At 35.6% G+C, this 21,275-nt stretch overlaps 1 protein-coding gene across 1 annotated transcript in view; it reads right to left on the bottom strand.

The window, feature by feature from the left end:
* Positions 1-21,275, bottom strand: part of LOC120526619 (spondin-1) — a 558,899-nt gene that overhangs the window by 199,018 nt on the left and 338,606 nt on the right. The window contains exon 7 of the mRNA XM_039749784.1: positions 1,612-1,676. Within this exon, the coding sequence (XP_039605718.1) occupies positions 1,612-1,676 (65 nt within the window). The remainder of the gene's footprint in view (positions 1-1,611; positions 1,677-21,275) is intronic.

Here is a 21,275-nt window from a genome sequence, read left to right as displayed (position 1 = left end):
AGATGTATACGTGATATCATTAAGAGTTAAAGCACGTTATTAAACATGGGTTTTACAGCGCAGCGATTGTGCATGACCATCGATGAAATTATTTATTGCAGCAGTAAATTAGGGGCGGCTCTAGGTTTGTGGTGGCACTGGGCAGAAAAAGAATCGGTGGCTCCTTCGACCGCCAATGTCAGTGAGGTAGCTTATGCACGGCGGATGGCCACGTCCGTTGCAGACACTAGCTGCCTCGTGCTAATGACACAAGCATTTAACTTTTGTCGAAATTTGCCGCTGCATTTTTAGCTGTGTTGTTATTTTCTCTTTCTGTTTTATATTCAATATGTATTCGTGTGGCTGCCCATGCAGTTCTTGCTTTTCTTTCTCCAAGTAACCGATTGCCACACAATCAGCTCTGTAATAGATGTTAAGCCATCTGTAAACTTAGAGCACTGATTCTTTATAAAGTTTAATGAACATTGAAATATTTTTGTAGTACATGTTTAATTATTCTATCCTTCACGCCAGTCCCAGTGAAGAATATAGATTATTTAAATAAAGTTAAAGTTTTACCTGTATAATATAATAAACATATTTTGCTGCATTTCATCTTAAAAATGATATTGTCATCATATGTAAATACGCACTTTATAAAGTGGCTCAGGTTGTGTAATATTATAACTGTAGTACAAATTTACAGTGAGGTAATTGTACTTATAAGTACAAACAGTTCTACAAGGAGCAGTGATTGAGTGCGTTTATAGTTCTTGGGATGAAACTGTTTCTGAACCGCGAGGTCCGTACAGGAAAGGCTTTAAAACGTTTTGCCGTGGCTGAGGTAGCGTGTGCCTGATGCTGTATACCGATAATTCTATTTCCGAACAACTGCTGCTGTGATTCACACTCAGATACAGTGATATAAATACTCCGAGTGCTGCAGTGAGAGTAATATGGAAAAAGATGATCCGCTGTGGCAACTCCTAACAGGAACAGCTGAAAGAAGAAGGTGCAGTGAGAGTAACAACGCTAAAGCAGTTATGGTATTTGGAATACTATGGCTGTTCCCTGGACCATTATATTGTTACAAGTTAATTACAATCAGATACGTTACACTAATAAACAATATGCGGTTAGTTTCAGTGTATTTATAAAGCCACGTCAGGAAAATAATGAGTAACCACACAGGAACAGTAGCACTGCTTTGACACTGGGTGCCGCCAGTCTGCAAAACCGAGCGGAGAACTTGCATACGACAAGGCATGAGGTACCGTGGAAAAGTGCGTGGCTTTACGCCAAATGTAAGTTTTATACATCGCGATTTGAACGTGGAAAAGTTCTTACGCAACATTTCTGTGCGTACACACCGTTTATACATGAGGCCCCTGCACTGTATCATGCATCATACATCTATATTTTGATTTATGCCAGGTTGTCTTTTTTATTTTCAAAGGATAGCACCTTCTATACCAGCTATGATCTGTTACTTTAGCTATGTTACAAAATTTAAGGAATTATTTCTCACACATGCATTTCTACAAGGTAACTGTGTTTAACTTTTATTTACATTCATAATAAAACAATGGCTCATTTTCTACTTCCGAATCATAAAAGTCTGTGAATACTTACACATTCAATGGCTGCCAGGCTGGCCACTGGGCTTTTGCTTTGATAACAGTCAAAACTTCATCACCCTACAAATAAAAAGTAGAATAAAAGAAATAGGTCATCATTACAGTCAACATTCTTTCTTCTTGTAAGGTTTCATTCATCTCTTCTCCTCCTGGCATAGGAAGACATCATCAGTTTTTAATTTTACATTTATTTTGTTCTTTGACATGTTTGTTTTGATGACTTGCACTATTGTTTGCACTTGATATTCACCCAATTCTGTACAGTTCTGGTCAAAAGGACACAACCCGAGTTTCAGCTTGTGCTTGATACTTAACACAAGGCTGATAAATATTTATTTAACACTGCACAGCTGGCATACTGGAGGGTATGATACATGTGATGTATTTCACTTCTGGGTTATAGCATTTATTTGATCTGGAGATGTAGTGGGAAATTGTTTTGCTTGTTTTCTCTTCAAAAATCATCTGTAGTAGAAGGACGGCATGTTGACAGCTAAAAATCAGACTTTGAATTGCTGCACATTTCCTCATTACTGCTTCTCAGGGAGGTCAAGCAGACATGAAAAATGAGTTCTGTTGTCAATCAGACTTGAACATTAAGGGGTTATAAAAGAAGCCTGGACTTTGAAGATGGGAAAGTAAAAAGAGAAAACACACCCTGAAGAAAGAGCACATGCCATTTATTGACTATGCATTGCTCATAAATGCTGCAAGCTCTTTAAAAAGATGGTCTTTGTGTGGTATACATGACTATGGAATGTCATTCTCTGCACATTCTGAAACCTTAAAGAGCAACTTTCAGATGTGCAACTAACAGACTTTCTAAACATATAATAAAGCTTTCGTACAGTCACTCCATTTTTCAAAATAAAGTGCTCATTTAGTGCTTTCTCTGTTCAAGAGTTCATGAAGTGCAGAGTTTGCTGCATTTCTTGAAGTCATTTAGCAGATATATACCCAACATTTTTTTCCACTGCACAATCATATAAGTCACTTGTAATTGACAGTTCCTGTGGCGCTATCTTTTTACTTTAAAAATAATTGTACTTTTTGCCCACTAAATGGTAAATACAGCTGATACCCCATGCTGCTCCTAATCTACAAATTTGTAGCAGGTTTGAATGGTGTAGTACATCACCACAGTAATCACAAGGGACTATTAAGAAAAAGAAATGCAAGTTTACTTTGCGGTCTCTCTTCTAGATACCTATTAACATTTACTGCAAAACAGAATTATTTGAAGATTTTTTTTGCTGCGCTTTTCATTATGAACATGTTAAATACTTGATCATTAACGCATCTTTCTAGTGTTGCTGAATAAGCAAAAAATTCAAGGCTACCTTGGCAGATAATAATCTGTTTATTCTAATAATGAAATCTGCATTTCAAGACAGGTGCCAAGTCCAGTGTAATCCTTTGTAGACGGCATTATTTACATAACAGTTTTTGGTGGAATGTCTTTACCCATATCACGAAAAATGAAGTTTGAGGAGCACAAGATGTTAATCAACAACTTACATAAATTAATTATTTTAAACCTCCTCTATCCACTTCTCTCTTCAGGATTTGTGAGGAAATTGAGCATTCTGTGAGTGATGACAGGTATTGTTACAAATTCACAATTATGTTAATATAGGCAGACACTGAGAGATTGATTTAAACTATTTAGGTGATTCATCAGTGTCTTGGCAACAGCTTTTACTTGTTTATTAAACTTTCAGTCTTTCATTGTACTTAATGAACAGGACCAAATGCACTTGGTCATGCTTAGCTACAATATGACCCCACGAAAGAAGTCATAATAGCAACTGGGAGCCCATATAGGCATTTGAGCCCACTAATTCCAGTCCCTCCAGTACAACTTGTAGTTCGGAGAGGCTACTAAAACTTATTAAAGTAACAAATTACTGTAAGGACACAGATATGCAATTTTTTCAGCTGCTCTTGTCTTTTAATAATGTAAAGAACATACACCTCATATGATTTCATTAAGGTTATCATACATTCTGTAGGTACGTTTAAATTAATACACTCACAAAAGGGGTCACAAACAATATTTTGGTGTTACAGCTTTAACAAAAACTGAACTTGAGGTTAGTGGAAGGAATATATTACAATTAACTCTGATATTCAAATTAAAGTTACTTAAATTTGTATCTGTGTTGGCTTCAGGGATGGCTGGTTTAGAACGGACTTTAAATTATTGGTTAGACATTCCAAAATCATTAATTATGTGTAATAATATTATAGGACATATGGATATGGAATGAGGCATTTTCACCTCCTAGACCGCTGAATAATCCCTAGGTGGATGCTATTAAACTTCCGGTGGTCTTTACTTTTTCTAGTCAAGCCCGACAAATGATCCGTGTTCTCCGAGATAGTTTTCAGGAAACTCAGCAAATGTTCGAACTTTTAAAATCTGTAAAAAATTATTTCAGCATATCAAAGTAATAAAAACTTGAAAGATCATTTGGTCCATGCTTCATGTAATATTAAACCACATAATAGATTTGCATGACACATCACATTAAGAAATAAAAAATTAGTGTATAATACAGGGTGGTCCAGATTGTCTGGATGGCTTTGATTTATGCAGGGACAATTCTAGGTTGGCGCGAAGACGATTCTTCATGTAGTCAGTTAGCACACTTCTTGATTGGTCTGGGATTTTTCGGGTGATTTTTTATGTAATAAACTTAATAAGTTATAGCGTAATGAAAATTGCATAATTAGATCTGGACCACACTATAGGTTCTCTCAAAAAGAAAGACCTATTTTACAAAATTTACATTTGAATTCTACCAATTGTCTTTACAGGATTCAATGTCAAACTTACAGAGCAGACTCGTATATATTGGAGAAATGAAAATTCAATAAAATCAAGATTTATTCAACATCTCCGTCTCATTGAAAATCAAAAGAAACGGACTGTCTTATACTCTCATTTTCTACGTACCAAACATACACCAATGAAGTTTGGTATTGAACAAAACATAATCTGGAATAAGACTGGCCAGGTGAAAAAGGAACAAGAATGGATTCAAGAACGTGATACAGTGGATCCACACAGTCTGAATGAAAAATAATTGGTGAAATTCTGGGGACAAAAAAAAAAAAATTAGCAGGATTAGTAATTGTATTTTTTAATCTCTGAAAGACAAAATTAGAGGTAATGTGGGTTTTAGTAACTAAAGACATTCTCCAAACCTGATGGTATTCAGTCATTTAAATGGGGGGTCAGTATGTCCAGGCCATGCCTTCGGGCTGATATCCCCTATCCTAAGCCTAAACCCATACATCACATATATATACATGTTAAAGACACTGGTATGGTACAGAAAATGGTGGAAAACTGCAAAACCTAAACTGAAAGACCACTTGGAATAATCACCTAACCTCACAAAACTCAAAATAAGACATCTTAATAAATAACTCATTTAATAGGACATTCGAATTATTGTGACCGTATGACACTGAAGTGATTTAATAGAATCAACTGCTTGTTGTTTCAATGGTGCAGGATCCTGGCCAAAGCACTATGTGGAGTCTGCATGTACTGTATTGTTGGGTTCTCCGGTTTCCCAAAAATTCTCTAAAAAATTTGTGCTTGTTTAAATGGAGACTTTAAATTGGCTATGATTGAATAAAGATGCTCTAAGACAGACAACATGACTGGTCAGAGTTGGATTTACTGGTGTTGAGATAAGCACTGGCTTTATGATAGATATCATCATCACTTTTTAAGACAATGAAAACCTGCAACCACAAAGGCACGCCATGTGAAATATCCATGATATGATAAACACTGGAATACATTTGCAGTTTGATCTACTATATTTTGTCTCATAATTCATCTTTTGTAGAAACTCAGTACAAACGTAAAGAAGGTCCACAGAGAAATACAAGCAACATCAATATGTTTGATAAAAATCAGTGAAGTGGCTTGCCATGGTCATATTCTTGTATTAATAATAAATAGTGCCATTTTAGGAAGCAATAAATATATAAATATTTAAACTTTTCATATGATGGTCATATATATGCCTATTGATGCAGGATGTAATATTTTAACCTTCAGGCAATCTTCAGACTTTCTGCTAGTAAATGATCAATTACACCCTAATATTATTGATGGGCTCCGGTTGGCAGTAAGGAAACATTAAAATTGGTTTTCTTTACATGTTTGAATTTCTATTATTGCTGAATGTTATGGGTAATATATTTTAAATGATTGTCAATATTGTGTGATGATATTGTAGTTTTACTGTCAGCAGACTTAAAAAGCAATGAGTGTTACTTGAATTAGATGTTTCTTATTCTCCCAATGGCCATTTTATGAGCTTTTTTCAGGGAGAACAGAATGGGAAGGAAAAGGATGGTTCTGGGAATGCCTACAGTATTCTGCATTGTACATATTTCTGGCAGAAAACTAAATTGTGATAATTCTTTTTATACAGACATAATAAATGCAATTATCTTTAAAGGATTTATAATGGTTCAATAATTGCACAAGCCAATAAATCATCAATACATTATAGGGATGCCTCCCATTTTAGGATAATGGAAATTGTTCTAATAGACACAGAAAAAGTTGTTGAATTTTCTATTTATTTTTTTCCCTATATTTTAAAATGTAATGTTTTTGTATAAAGTTTCCTACAGTATCCAATATGGCTTTATTCGGTTTCCTGTTAAAAAGTGATACCAGCACAACACCTTTATTAACAACACTGCTGTGTTATTTGTCATGACTGTCCGCACATGCTGAGGACCTTGTTTTCCTGAGTGATTACCTCTGACAATGAAGCTGTTATTAAGTTCATAGCCAGCTGAGTTTCTTCACTTTTGTTGATGTCTTCCTCCAGAGTATTCTGATTTCAGGTCTCTTTAAGGTTCTTCTTTGTAAACTGCACCCCATGACAATACAGCTGCTGATCCATATGTTTGGCATCTGCTTTCCCCAGTTTCATTTATCAGACAAAGAAGCCACGTCACCTGCATTTTCTCATCGGTATAATTGTTACGCTCCTCCATGGCTGTTTTGACACATTTCCAGCAGAGCATATATGGCAGGCTTTGTTCCACACATTTTGTACTTTAGTGTCATTCTATAAATAAATACTTTTCACAAAGCAAACTAATACACAAACATACAATGGGCTTAGTTTGAAAAGCTGTGCAAAGCAGATCTCTGATTTCTGAGTTATAACCCAAAATATTGGAGAAAACTTATACAAGATAAAGCACTATACATTTTGAAAAAGCTTTGGTTTCAGACTGATTTCTGTATGCATTTTAGGGTAGACAAATTAAAATTGCATATGGTAGTTTGCTGGGTTACCAGCTTTGCAAACCTGGCAGTCCAGGTAAACTTTCAGGCAGCCCAGCTTTATACACAGGGTGGAAGGTTACCTGTAACTGTTTACAACAACATTATTTTCCAAAGTACACAAAATATTTTAACAAAAATGAGCTGAAATACTGCAATAATATTGTATTCTAAACTTCTGTATTCAGACCTACTGTATCTTAAGACCCCACCAATTCTGATGGGCAGTATGTCCTTAACAGTTTCATACACATTTAGTTGACCACAGCCTTTTTGTACACAACTGCATTCAAATTTGTCATACTTGGACTTTTGAGAGGGCCCTCGTATTAGTAATGATGATATTTAGGCCTAAAAGACCATGTACATGCTCTCCAGTTTTTGGGATAATATTAAGAAGCATTTTCAAAACTTCCAGTATACTTGTTAGAAGCCTAGAGTATATATCAGTAAAAGGTGAGCATCTCATTTTTTATGGTCTGTGACTGCATACTGTAAGATCTGTTTGTAACGGTGTGAAGCCCTCTGACTTCCAAAGGTTAATGTTCATTTCTTAAGGCTGAACACTTGGAAAATTTGTGACAGAAGCATTATTGGAACATTTAAGAAATTACATGATTATCAACAAGCTGTTGAATATTTTAGATCATTTACCTGCTGCTTCAGTAAACATTTTTGTTTCCAAGATATACATTTCATGAAATGACTCAGCACAACATCAGCATTTGTTAAATATTGCAGGCTGACTAGTACAGAGTCTAATGTTACTGTGCCTTCTCACCATTTCAAGGCTGCTTTTATTTTTGGTTTCTGGATAATCTCTGCGTATTGCGTGATGGATTCTCTGATTTGGTGGAGATGCTGTCTCCTCCGAGCAGTCACCACTGCGTTGTGGAATATCCTGTGTATTTAATCTGCTAAAAAAGGTTCTTCCAGTATTTGACATAATGCTGTTTGTAATTATGACTGCTTTCACTTGTTATCCATAATAAAATATGCATTAATTATTACTTTATTTATATTACAGTAAAAGATGAGCGGATATGATTCACTTTTGGCATTCTTGCCCTCACTGACCCAGTTACTTTTCAGCTAACACTATTATTTCTCGTGCTTGCTTTATAGACTTCCAGCACAATTTCACTCTATTGCTTAAGCGTGTGTGTGTGTGTTTGTGCATGCAAACCCATTAAGCAAAAGCAGCAAAGGGAGGTCGAGTATAATATTCTCGTGGGTATGTCTTCCTTGCACTTTGATGACCTGTTGTGTAATATTCAGCCCATTGCTTATCATTCTGTAGCCCACATAACCAGCCACTCCTGGAAATTCACTATTTAGAGTACATATCGCTGCCAAAAAAAATCCATATGTATCACACGTCGAGATCCTAGTGCAAGTGGCCGCATCCAATGTCATTTTTGCTACGCTGCCCTCTCAACTAGCACAGATGTGTGATGTATAAACCAAGCTTTAGATGGGGGTAGTCTGATGCACTATAAGCAGCTTTATTTATAAGTCACACCAAAGTTATGATCCTACATGAAACACTGGGTCTTTTTTCTATAAAAACTGTGTTTCATCAGGAAAATATCACATAGACCAAACATCTGGTAGTCCACCTGGCTTTGTGAGTCTGTAGTTTGGTTGTCCAGAATTAAAAACTGGTACTTCTGTGTGTCTGGACTATCAATTTGACCATCCCAGTATATATTTATTATCTTATGGTTAAAATGATGAACTGCCACAGCTTGAATCCTGACTGAATTGCCATGATAGTAAGTCCAGTAGTAACCCTATGTTTAGCTGACAGTAGGCATTTTATTGACTAACACAGGGCTATATAGGTTATCATTGTTATATAAGCAGCTCCTCAAGATATTAGGGTGGCACAGTACAGTTACATGCAATATGTTTAGACGGTTATGAATCTCTCTGGTGGGCAACCTTACTGGACTTCATGTGGCCCTATCTGTGGTATGGAGATGCAAGAGAGCCTAGGGTTAGCAGAGGAAGCTCTAAGTGTACATGCCCACACATTTTACAGTGTCTGGGACTCCACAAGATGTTATCTGGGCTACTTTTGTAGTGGTTGATTGCACAAGCTTAAAAGGTCCTGTATCCTTCCAGCAAATACAGTGCTGACCTTGGAGTTGGGAAGTGAAAATTTGGGAAAAGTTCAACTTGCAGGAGGAATAAAGAGGCCAGGGTGAGGGGAGGAATGTAGTAGAAGCAGAGACCATTGTGACTTCTTGGTACCATGATACCAGACAAGCCACTACACGCAATAGTAAGGTTTTTTATGTGTACAGATAGACTGAATGGGGTCACATTACATTACGTTTTCTGTTGTTTTGTTCTCCTTCTTCTGTTAAGCCTTTTTAAAAATAGATTTCTCCTGGTGCCCTGCCCAGGATTTGTTCCTACCTTGCTCCCTGTGTTGGCTAGGATTGGCTCCAGCAGACTCCCGTGACCCTGTGTTAGGATATAGTGGGTTGGATAGTGGATGGATGGATAGATATTTCAATAATTTTAGTCTCTTTGATTGTTTTTGAGATCAGGGATCACTTGGGAATGTCACTTAAGTTCATAGCAGCTTTTCATTGTGGAAGGGATTACTGTCACCGTCAAGAGACATGTTGTTAAATGCCTGCCGTGTAGTTGGGTATTGAAGGTGTGTATTAATGTCCTCTAAAATCAACGATAGTCTTTGTCTTCCTTTCTGTGCAGTCTTCCAGTCCTGCAATCCTAAGTTTAAAATTAATTCATGGTGTATTCTATTGTTTAGAAGCTTGTGGATGTTATTAAAATACAATTTGCGAAGCATATTTTAAACTAACACATTAATAAGTGTAAATCTTAAAATCCTTAATTAAATGACTGTAATACTATGGTGTCTGGTATTTTAATAACTGAATATTAGTATACTGTACATGTAATACATGAGCTCTCAGTTCTGAAGTTGTTTCAGTTATGCAGTATTGCTGTAAGTAACAGTGAAATTCACCAATAATATAATTTCTTGTGCTGGATGAGCCACCACTGATGTGGAAGAGCAGGTGGAAAGAACATATTATACTTACATGCTAAATTTATACTCACAGTCATATACAGTATATAAAACTAGTAACAACAACAACAACAAGTTTATAGTAAGATATTATCAGAAATAATCAGTAGCATATCTGATAAATAACATTTATTGGGACTTCTTATAGTAATAACCCCTTAGCAGATGCAGGTATTCATTATAACTGATACTGTAATCACAGATAAACTCCTGTTTAACTAAGCTTTGCAGAAAGCCGTTATCTGAACTGCTGGTAGCATTTCCTACACTTAAATGCTATCAGAACTGTATATTATGAACATATTGTAAAGATTTCCAAAATGTAATTTTAAAGGAATCAGTCTTGTATTTTTATTTTTAGGGCAGATACCTTGGCAAAATTATTAACATCGAGCACATTTGTTGCTAAAATACAACAAAAGCTGTGAAAGGTAATTGTATCATGATCTCTAAAATAAAAATGATGTTTCTCAGCATTGCCCAAGTATTTTTTCATAAATTTCCAGAAAATTTTATATTATACTTATCTGGACAGAACAGTACATATAGTAGCCTGGGAGAAAAGCAGTTTGAGCAGAGACCTTTGGCTGTACATCATAGACTTGCAGCCATTTAAAATGCAAATGGTAATTTGACAGGATGAGTGGAATCTGTGGCATAAATCTGGATTATCCTTTGTCAGATCCCATTAAGATCGTGTCCTCTCATTCTGCCCCCAAGCTGACTCAGTTAGGCTGTCATTCACATTCAGTCAATTAGCTTTAACTTTAGCCACTGATATTGTAAAGAAGGGTCTTAATATTTCAAAGAGAGATCCAACAATATCAGATTCACTGAGAACTCCGTTTAATAAGACTCTGTACAGCCTAAAATCTAAATTGAATGATCCTTGGGTTATCCTTTCATTTTCTTGAAAATTTGAGAGTGTTTGTATAAAGTTACATTAAGAGCTACACCAAAGTACATGCTAAACCAGGAAGCATTCACAATGCTGCTTCATAATGTCCAAAAATCCCAAATAGTTATGAGATTTAGCTGTTATGTGATGATGACATGAAGTGGTTCTCAGAAACCAGCTTCAAGTGTGGTGAAGAAACAGCACAGGTGGTTTTTGGTGGTGTTTTAACACCATTAGTTTATGCATACAGCTCTAAATTTCAATAAATATCTCTGGAGACAAAATAGCTCCACACGACACAGTATGGGGTCATGGCAAAATAGTGAGGAGAAATGATTGATTAATTAAAAACTTACATTTAACAGGAGGAATACAAAGTCTCTGCTTGAAAGATGAGTACTAGCTGCACCACTACTACCACGGCTTGTGTGACATATGTTTGTTGATTTCTTTCCACTTCATCAGAACCCAACCTATCCCAACCACTACCAGGATAAGCAAGGATGAACTTATATAACATAAGCCTGAGTTATGGTGTGAAGCATTTGTGGGCTAAATGTCAAGTCCATGGCTTGGAAAAAAAAGCTGTGCATAAAGAACAAATAAATACAGATACTGTGATTACAAATATGATGGGGTTAAATAATTATATGGCATATGTAGACAACCTAAATGTTTGTATGAGATCGTTAGGCTGCAGCCATAAATGATGTGTGGAGGATTGGGTGGCATGGTGGTACAGTGCACTACTGCCTCACAGCTCCAGTGCCCTGGGTTTGAATCCTGGCCCGTGCACTACTTACAGGTATATGTAAGACTGCACATTCTCTCCATGCTTGGCCCAGCAATTTTCATGACAAAAGAAGTTTATGCTTTGTTAATTGTGAACTATAAATAGGTGCTGCCTGGGTATGCATGTGAAAATGCCCTGAGTTACACTTATGCCCCATTCAAGTTCAATAATGACACTGATAATGAGAATAAGTATTTGGCAAAATGTATTGATTTTTTTCCTTTAATTGCATTCCAATTTTTTAAAAACCTTGTCCGAGTTGCATGTTAAGAATTTGACCTCATTTGAATCATTTTAGACAGCAATGGTTATGAGGATTAAATAGGTAAATTACTTGAAATTTTTCACTTTATTCTACTTCCATTATAAAAAGATAGCATTTAGTTAATCTTTATGTACAGTACCTACAATTTAAACTTAAATTAGCATTAGGATTTTTAATGTACGGTAAACGTTTAAAACACAATCTATTTATACTGTAACCACAATAAATAAAATCTAATGCACACCATGTGACATTTTAGGATAAAATTTTCTGTCATTCAGTTTTATATTTTATTTAGGAACTTGAAGAATTTATATCAGTTGTATTCAATATATTCTTAAAAAGCACACTTCCACTTACAGGCAACACATGCTATATACTGATTTAAAAAAAAACAGTTTTAAAAGCAAAGTTACATACACTAGAGCATTTAAAGTTAATGTTGAAAACAAACATAATGCACAATAAGCACACACATATTAATAAACCTATAGCTTTATGAATGTATGCATATACATATGCAGGATATATATGTTATAGAGTTTCCTAAAGTATTTTAAACATCAATGCATAAACAAAAACAGATTGTTGAAATTGGGACAGTAGAAGAGGATTTTTTTTTAATCTTTTCTTATAATATTTGTTCTGTTGCATGCATGTGAGAGGGTAGAAGGTCAATGCTGGATTGTGTTATTATAGTCTACTACTGTTGAAGGCTCAGTGACCGCCACATTTCTCTTGACATAAACATTGACAGTTGCTACACTGTGAACATTGCTAAATTGGCTAACGTTCTTCTTGTCCTTCAACTTGATTGTAACTAGTTTGAATTTTTGTCATGTAGATACTGAACCGCACTGCAGCTTTATGCAACTGACGTCACCAGGCATATCGCAGCAGTTCGGTTGTACAGTTTGTATGTATCCGCGTCACAATCCACGTCAATGTCTGAGGACCAATTTACATTGGCATCTCTATTGTTTGATTTAGGCTAATAGTTCAGTTTCAGTTTGTTATAAAATTGGCTTTACAGCTTTTCATTTACATGCCATTGTGGATTTTGGTTGAAGGCTCTGCCTGACTCATGAACATTGATGAGTTATAATACAATGGCAAAACATGTTGATTATTGTTTTTTGCAGCATGGTGTTATTTTACCCACTAGAATGCAACAGAATACTGCCCCAAGTGTTATTTGCGCATAACTCTTTACATCGGATCATAACAGCTTAATCTGATGGATGCTCAGCCTTAACCATTTTTATGTATAATTTCGAACCTGAGAGATGCTTGGGGTTAACACTACTGTTGTCTACAAAATATATATGATGCTGCTACCAAATGAGCAATGAAATATACAGATAGGGCAAGGTGCACCTAAAGAAATAGTCGCTCAGTAGGCATGTTTATCTGTACTTTAGAGGTACAATTCCACATAATTTGAAAACCTTATCAAGTAAGAACTAATGAAGTAGCAGATGTTAATCTGAGGAGCAATGTATCCATGCGTTAAATCTATTTAAACCAAATCAGGATTACAAGTCTATAACAACATTTCGCACAAGGTAGGAACCAACAGTAAACAGAGCACCAATTCTGTAAAACAATGTGATTACAAGATATTTTATTAGCATATCTTCTTCATACAAATCTTTCCACTCTGCTAATAAGTATAAAATGATAAATTCCCTGGGAAGTGATCAGACTGGAGCAGATGTCCCTTTCTTAGAAATCAGCTTTATATAGAATAGACAAAAAATCTTAATATTCTTACTGCTTCCACTGCATTAAGGTTATGTGACCTTAAAAACAAATATAGTAATAATATAATTCACCTATTGGAGATAGAATGATGCCCACATTACATTTGAAAATTTTCTTTAGTTGAAACATCTTTTAGTTAACATCATTTATCAAATGAGTGTTTTACCCAACTGATTTAAAAAAAAAGTTATTTCTCATATTTATCAAATATGGTTTTTCATCTATTACAGCCCTCCTGACACCACTGATGCTACAGCATGGAAAAGACACCTTTGGACCAATCACCTAAAGGAGAAATGAGATCCTAGCTTCTTACATCTTCAAACATTTCACAACTGATTGTTATAGTCCAAATGAAGGCAGTACATTAATAAATGATCCACCATGTAACATTTATTTCAAGTGGTCCTCCATATTTTATTAAGGTATGAAGAAGCTAGCCCATTAAAACTGTTTAATGTCACACACTTCTTAAGTTCACAGACACCTGCTCTAATTCAGTACAGTAGGCAACCGCTATTTGATGCACTGATAATGCCACTTAACCAAATAAAATAGAGCAACCATTAATTCTTTGCTTATTCAACCAAAATCTAGAAGGCTGCTTTGAAAATAATTTGATACAGAGATCTAAAAAAGAGATATTTCACAGAAAAGTTTCAAATATTAAGTGACTACAGCAAATGCACATCTGCAGTTCCATGTAAGGCTTATTCTGCTCCAAGGCTGTATGTCTTAATCATGGCAGGTTCCTTATGATTTACGATTTTTAAAACACCATAAATGCCAAATGGAAAAATGAAACATCAGGAAATCAAGATGATTGATTGTATATTACTTCAAGTGGAGCTCCCTGCTGTTGTGGTCCTGAGGGTATTATTGTACATAAAGTCAGGCACAATATGACAGTTATAGAATTAACAGTGTGTTCTAGTGGGTCAGGCACCGGACTGTAAACTGCAAGACTGCGGATTTAGACCTTCCCACTTTGTGACCCCAATCATACCTCTTCACCTCTCAGTACTCAAAATGAAGGAATCTGGAAATAATTTATTATGCACTTGTGATTGTTATAGTAAATTGTGCCAGATCAATGCATTACCAAGATAAATAGAAGGAAGTGAACTCACATTTTTCTCTGGTCACTCATTCAAGTTATGTACAGTACAAAATGTCTCAAAAGGGAGTCAGCAACATTTTTTTCAATACATTATTCCAATGACTATATAGCGCTTAGTTAAGTAATGCAATATTTTGTATATAATACTAGCACCCACTGAAGAGATCCTGTGTGTTATTGGAAAATGTCTTGACCGTGAATTAGATTTTTACATCGCTATTTTGAGGATATTCTGGGATTTCATTTATCTAGAGCAAAGAATGTTAAAACGTACACCAGGCACATTGGCTTCTTGTTTTATGACTCATGCTCAAACATGCATAGATGTGTAAATATAAGGATAGCAGATTGATACATTGACTATTCCTGCTGTCTCAGAGGTCCAGGAACTGGGTCCAAAACTCAGCTTAGTAGAATTATATTGAAAATACATGTCCTTCTCTTGACTGAGTATGTGTTCTCTGGGTATTCTGGTTTCCTAAAACATCCTAAAATGAGACTTATAAAGATGACTGGTCCTGAGAAGTGCATGGGTTTACTTGTGTGTGTTGTGCTATTCTCTCCAGTTGCGCCCATTGCTGATAGGAAAGGTTCTGTGATAATGTGACTCTTTATTCGAAAAAGTGAGATTGGAAAATGACTAAATGAGTGAATGAAACAATATATCATCACAAATGTGATCATCATTTCACATTTACTGGCACTCCTTTGGTGCCAGCTCATTTGTCCTCATACCAGCAATGAATTCAAAACCACAGATACATGCATTTCTAAGTTCAGCCCTGGGAGCAAACGATAGGTGAACCAATGAAAAAAGTTCTAACCATGCGTCACCAGGAGGAAGGAATGTAAATGCTTTTTTCACATGCTATAGTAAATATTGCAGTTCCCACCTGACTTTACATGTATTTCCATTTGGATGTTCTGGGAGATCACTGTTGATATACTACTTGGTTCACACAAAAATAATTAAACATATATTTTTTGGTGAAAATAATTGTTATGATTTGATTTCATGTTTAATTTTTCAGCAATTTCCTGTGTCTGTAGTTTAAAATTTCACATGCAATATAAGGTTTTGAATAGCAAGGAATCTAATTCTGATGCTTATTTTAAATTTTGTTGTAATTTTATTGAAATTAAAAATAATTTGTTTTGTCCCATGCCGCCATTTTGTTTTACTATATTTTGGTGCTGCAATTTTGGGAGTTGTTGCATTGATGGTTGCAATTGCATTGTAACACAGGGCACATGGTGCCATTGCTGTGATTATATAATGGTCAGAGTCATCCATTTTATTGGTTGTCCATGATTTTGGATATCATGGAACTTTGCTTACTTCTTTTATTATTAAGCCTTTTAGCTTTATTATTTTCATTCTGTTTTTTGACAATGAATTAGAGTAGTGTTTTGAATTTGACTTCTTAGTTAAAAAGCATTTCAATTATGATTTTGGCAAGTTTACTTACTACTTTTCTTCTTTTAGACCTTGTTCCTTTCCTCTGTCATTCTGTCATCTTTTGTCAGAATGATAAAATGCAAAATAAACATTTTAAGTATGTATTATAATGCTTCAAATATAATTCAACTGCAAAATCTAATACGGTTACTTTTTGCTGTCAAAGTAGGAAAGAGGTCAACATTACATTACAGCTCAGCAAATTTGTGTAGCATAGTTTTTCTTCAAATTTTTCCACTGTGAGTTTCCACATCATACGGGAGTCATGTGAAATTTCCCTATGGAAAACATGTACATTACTTCCTGTTAGTGAAATATTGTGTACATGAAACAAAGAAAGGAAAATATAGAAATAAAGTATCTACCAGTGGTTCACCATTTTTTCCAGGCTGATTAAAAGTATACAGTACCATGCCAGAAAAAGAAGAGGTGCTGTTGCTAATGGTCTCGTCTCATTTTCCCCTCACAGCACAAAGGAACCACCCCTTGAGGACAACAGAGCCTAAGAAGTCCCACCCCTTCCGGCCCAAATGATATAAAAAGAGACATCCCCAGAAGGTGGTATTGCATTTGGACCTGAGTGCTCCTCCAGAGTCTGACCTTATTTGAAAACATCGCTAGAGGATGACAAGAAACTTGTTTCCTATTTTCTGTTTGAGAAACACCATTTTGTGTCTATTGCTTTTTTTTTGCTGGAAATTAAACAGGGTTTGATCCTTTAAAAACATTGGTTACTTTTCTATAGCACATTGCATATGCAAGCATTTCTTCTGTCAAAACAAAGAAAATGGCTGCTTGTGGGTAACATTTACCATCTAACCTTTTTAGTTTCATGATTGCAACTATGTTCTGCATCTGCTGCATACTGGATATTAAAGATACCAAAGTTGAAGACTGACACTGTCTGTTCACAAGACAAAGAAAAAAATTGAGACTATTTTAAAATGAGTTCAACGAGAACACAAACTTGTTCAGGGTAAATTTTACACAAATATTAGGATGTTTTTCTTTATACAGATATCCATAGATACATGGAATAAGCTACCAAGCACTATGGTAGGCAGTAGGAATTTAAGGAATTTAAGGACTTTTAAAACTAGACTTGATGTTAAAGAATTAAGTGGATAGGCTTAGCTTTATTGAGCTGAGTGGCCTGTTCTCGCCAAATTGCTCTAATGTTCTAATATTCTAATAAACGCTTGTAAAAACAATAGTGGAGCTAGGAAATCAGATACAGCAGTCTAGATGTAAAAAAGGTATTTATATTAACGCTATTCTTAACATAAATTTGATATACTGTGTGTCTCCTCTTGTCATCTGCACATAGAGATACAATACATACATGAATGAGTATACAGTACACTCCCAAAATTCGCAGGGGGTTACATTCCTAGAGCACCCGCGAATTGTGAAAAACTGAGATTTTTGGATGTGGTTAAAAAATGCCTTTTAAATGCCTATTTTTTATAGTTTAAATCCTAAATACAGTATGCCCCCAAAGCACTTTAATTTCGTTGTAAACTCAGCTTAATGCATTACCTAAAAAATTACCTTAATACATTACCTAAAAACAATGTAAAGGTAAACCCGTCTACTGTACAGTACTGTACTGCTATGTCTCCCGTGGTGCTAGAATGTAAAATTGCAATGTTACCGCTATATGTACTGTAATTCATGCAAGCGCGTTTTCTTTGGTATGCGCTGTTGTTTTCTTTGTTATAAGTAGAGTAAATACATAATAATTTCATTTCATTAAAATACAGTAAAATGTATGATGAATGATATTGATGATGATGATGAAGTAGTGCAGTACGATGCAGAGGATTTAAAACTCCTCAGGTGGCGCCTCTTCTTCAGGCTCTTCAGGAGGAGTCGTATCTTTGGATGGGTCTTCTTCTGGTGGGGTTTCGGCTGGGTATTCTTTATAGGTTTCAAGAACATTGTGATGGGAAGTTGCTACATTGTCTCCTGTAGCGAACTGCTGGTACAATTTCCTTGCTTTCTCACGGATGATGTTACCATCCAAGGGAATGTTCTTCTTCCTGCAGTTGGTGATCCACAATGCCAAGGCTGATTCCATCCTGACAATATTCTTATTCCTTATGGTTGTTACCTGTTTGGCACTATCACAGAAACTTACAGATACGGTACTCTGTACTCTGGATCGCTGCTTCGTTCTTCTTTATGTAGCGTGCGGTGCTTTCATTAATGGCATAGTGGCTCACTGCTGCAGCATAACTTTTTATTTTCTGGAGCAAATCCAGTAGTTCAACCTTCTCCTGGAGTGTTTTAAACTTCTTCTGGCACTTAGGCTTAGTGCCAGAAGCCTTAGAAAGTGCAGGGCAATTCGGCGACATCTTGTGTGTTTAAAAATAACAAAATGAATACAATAACAAAATGGAAAACATGAGACACATCACAGGGCAGCAATCAATCAGCAGCAAGGAGAAATGAATAACGCTCTCGGATTGAATACTTTCACCATCCCAAACTGCATTTCCCTCAGCGGTTGCTTCCTGTTCTCTCTACAGCACAGTATTGCCATGAAAAAAGCCATAAAAATTGCAAAGGATATTTGCGCTTTCTGCTAACAATTAATAGTTAGGTTCTAAGGAAAAATCTGCCAACAACTGTTTCCGCGAACCCTGAACCGCGACTTCGCAAGGGTCTACTGTACAGCAAGATGTGGTACCACAGACATAGTTCCAGTATAGTTGAAAAAAACTGTGTAGAAAAGAAGTCTGAAACACATTTTTTCTTGGTATATGCTGTAAGAAATATGTGCTTCTGTACATGTTAAGATCACTGTTTTTAAAATTTGCCAACTTCATTGTAAAGAAGATGGATGTAGCCACAAGAACCTCTTATAAAGAAGAAACTCCCATCTGCTCTTGCAGACTTCAAAATGTTGAAAAGATCCTCTCAATCTCAGTTAAAAGTGACAGCAGTTAAAAAAAAAAGCTTAGGTTGGCAAGCTAAACGGTACTGCACAATGAATCTACTGAAAGTAGATTTATTCCTAGTTTCTCTAGGAATAACAAAGGTTCAGTACTTGCATTTTCAACTTGTAGTTTTCTGATTTTACATGCTCCATTGTTTGAAATAGTTCTCGAAAAAAGTGCTTTAAGAAAAATGGCAAATAGTTTGGAACCATTTTCCAAGTCTCACACATGGCATAATTTCTTATTCATGCAGAGGCACTTTACTTGATCCTAATATTTTCTGGCAATATTCCTGACCTGATTTTTTTTCTCTCACTTCTTTCAAAAACCCCAAGACGTGATAGATTTATTACATCTCGGGGTTATCCTTTCTTCAGAATAATAGCATCTCAGGTTATGGATTTCACCTTCCAATAATATAATAATTCTGGTGGAGTAAAGTAATCAAAAGATAACTAAAAACCACAATGGTATTACTATTATCTTTTGTAGACTTTTTATTCAAGAAAGTAATTAAATGCAGCAGCTGTGCACTTATGTTGGCATAATTAGGATTTCTCAGTGCAACCTAGGAATGCTCATATTAAAATCTTGGCAGCACTAGTAAATCCTGTTGGTGAGATGGGCATAACAGGGCCTTGTTTTACAGAATGCGTGTTTTATTGTTTAATTATTTAGCCTGATAAACCCTACAGGGATGCACCAAGTTAAGTTGAATTTGTGCCTTGAGGCTGCCCCAGGACAGCTGGCAACCTAAGCAAATCATACAGTACTAAGGAGATCTCATGCTTCCAATAGTTCAATGAATCTGATTTATCCATTTATAGAATCACAAGGACACTAACCTGAAGCCCAAGTCTGTTGGGGGGTACGTTCACTCATTCACACTGGGCAAATTCACAGTGTTGTATCCCCTCTAACACTCAAATACCTTACCCTAAAATGCACAGGACTATATGAGTATTATTACAAATTACCTATGATTTATTACTGTATGAAAGATTACTCATATAATAAAGAATACATTTATTCATTGATAGAATAAATACTCAAAAAAATGTATGTGAAAATGCTGCCTACTGAATTAATGCATAAAAATATGCAAAGGAAGCCTTTAAATTGCAAGGATTTGATTCATATTAATGGCTGTCAGGGAGGTACAGCTGTGCGATTGTGCGCACCACTACTTTGCAACTCCAGGGCTCTGTAAATTCTCACCCCAGTCACAGTCTAAATAGAGTTTTCATATTATCTTTTTGTTCTTTCTTCTGCTTTCCTTCCTCATCCCTAAATTCTTCATATTAGATTAACTCTAAATTAAAAAATATTTCATAAGGATGTATTCTTGTGAGTGCCCTGTGATTAACTTGCATTCCTTCCATAATTAGTTCTTGTTTGTGTTCAAAGCTGTCATATTAGCTCTCCATGATCCAATAATGCAAAACGCAAAGTCTAAAAAATGGATGGATGGATTATTCTAGCAAATGTAAAATACAAAGTTCTCTCAATGGTAAGAAGTAAAGCGACTTCTTCAGTTTCACCTTATTCATTACAACTTACTGAAAAAGTTTCAGTCCAGTCTTCACACTGGTAACAGCACAGGAACAGTGCTAACTCGTGCTGTCAATAACATTTGAATATCTTCTAATGAAAGAAATGATAGTCATTCAATTTAAGAATAATTTTTGATTATAATCAACCTCTCTGTTTTGATACACAGACTAGAACAGTATGTTGGCCTAGAACATCAGAACTATGATTTTATCTCTTATAGCTGACTGAGAAAGTGCTGAACTATATCGGATGGCAGCAGTTAATAAATTAAACTGGAATCGGGGGCATATCATGGTTGGATTTAAACTAACCAATGTAGTAACTGAGAGACAAATGATCAAATAAACAAATCCCAGAATGTGAAATAGAGAATGTAGTAAGAAATGGAGCAATATTGTCAATAGTCATAAGTTTATCTAACCAGAGCCAAACCATAAGACAGAAATCATAGTCAAAACAAGCAGA

This window comes from Polypterus senegalus, chromosome 1 (assembly GCF_016835505.1).
Source record: "Polypterus senegalus isolate Bchr_013 chromosome 1, ASM1683550v1, whole genome shotgun sequence".
Taxonomy (NCBI): domain Eukaryota; kingdom Metazoa; phylum Chordata; class Cladistia; order Polypteriformes; family Polypteridae; genus Polypterus; species Polypterus senegalus.
Note: the sequence above shows the minus strand (reverse complement) of the source record. Positions and strands in the feature narration are given on the sequence as shown.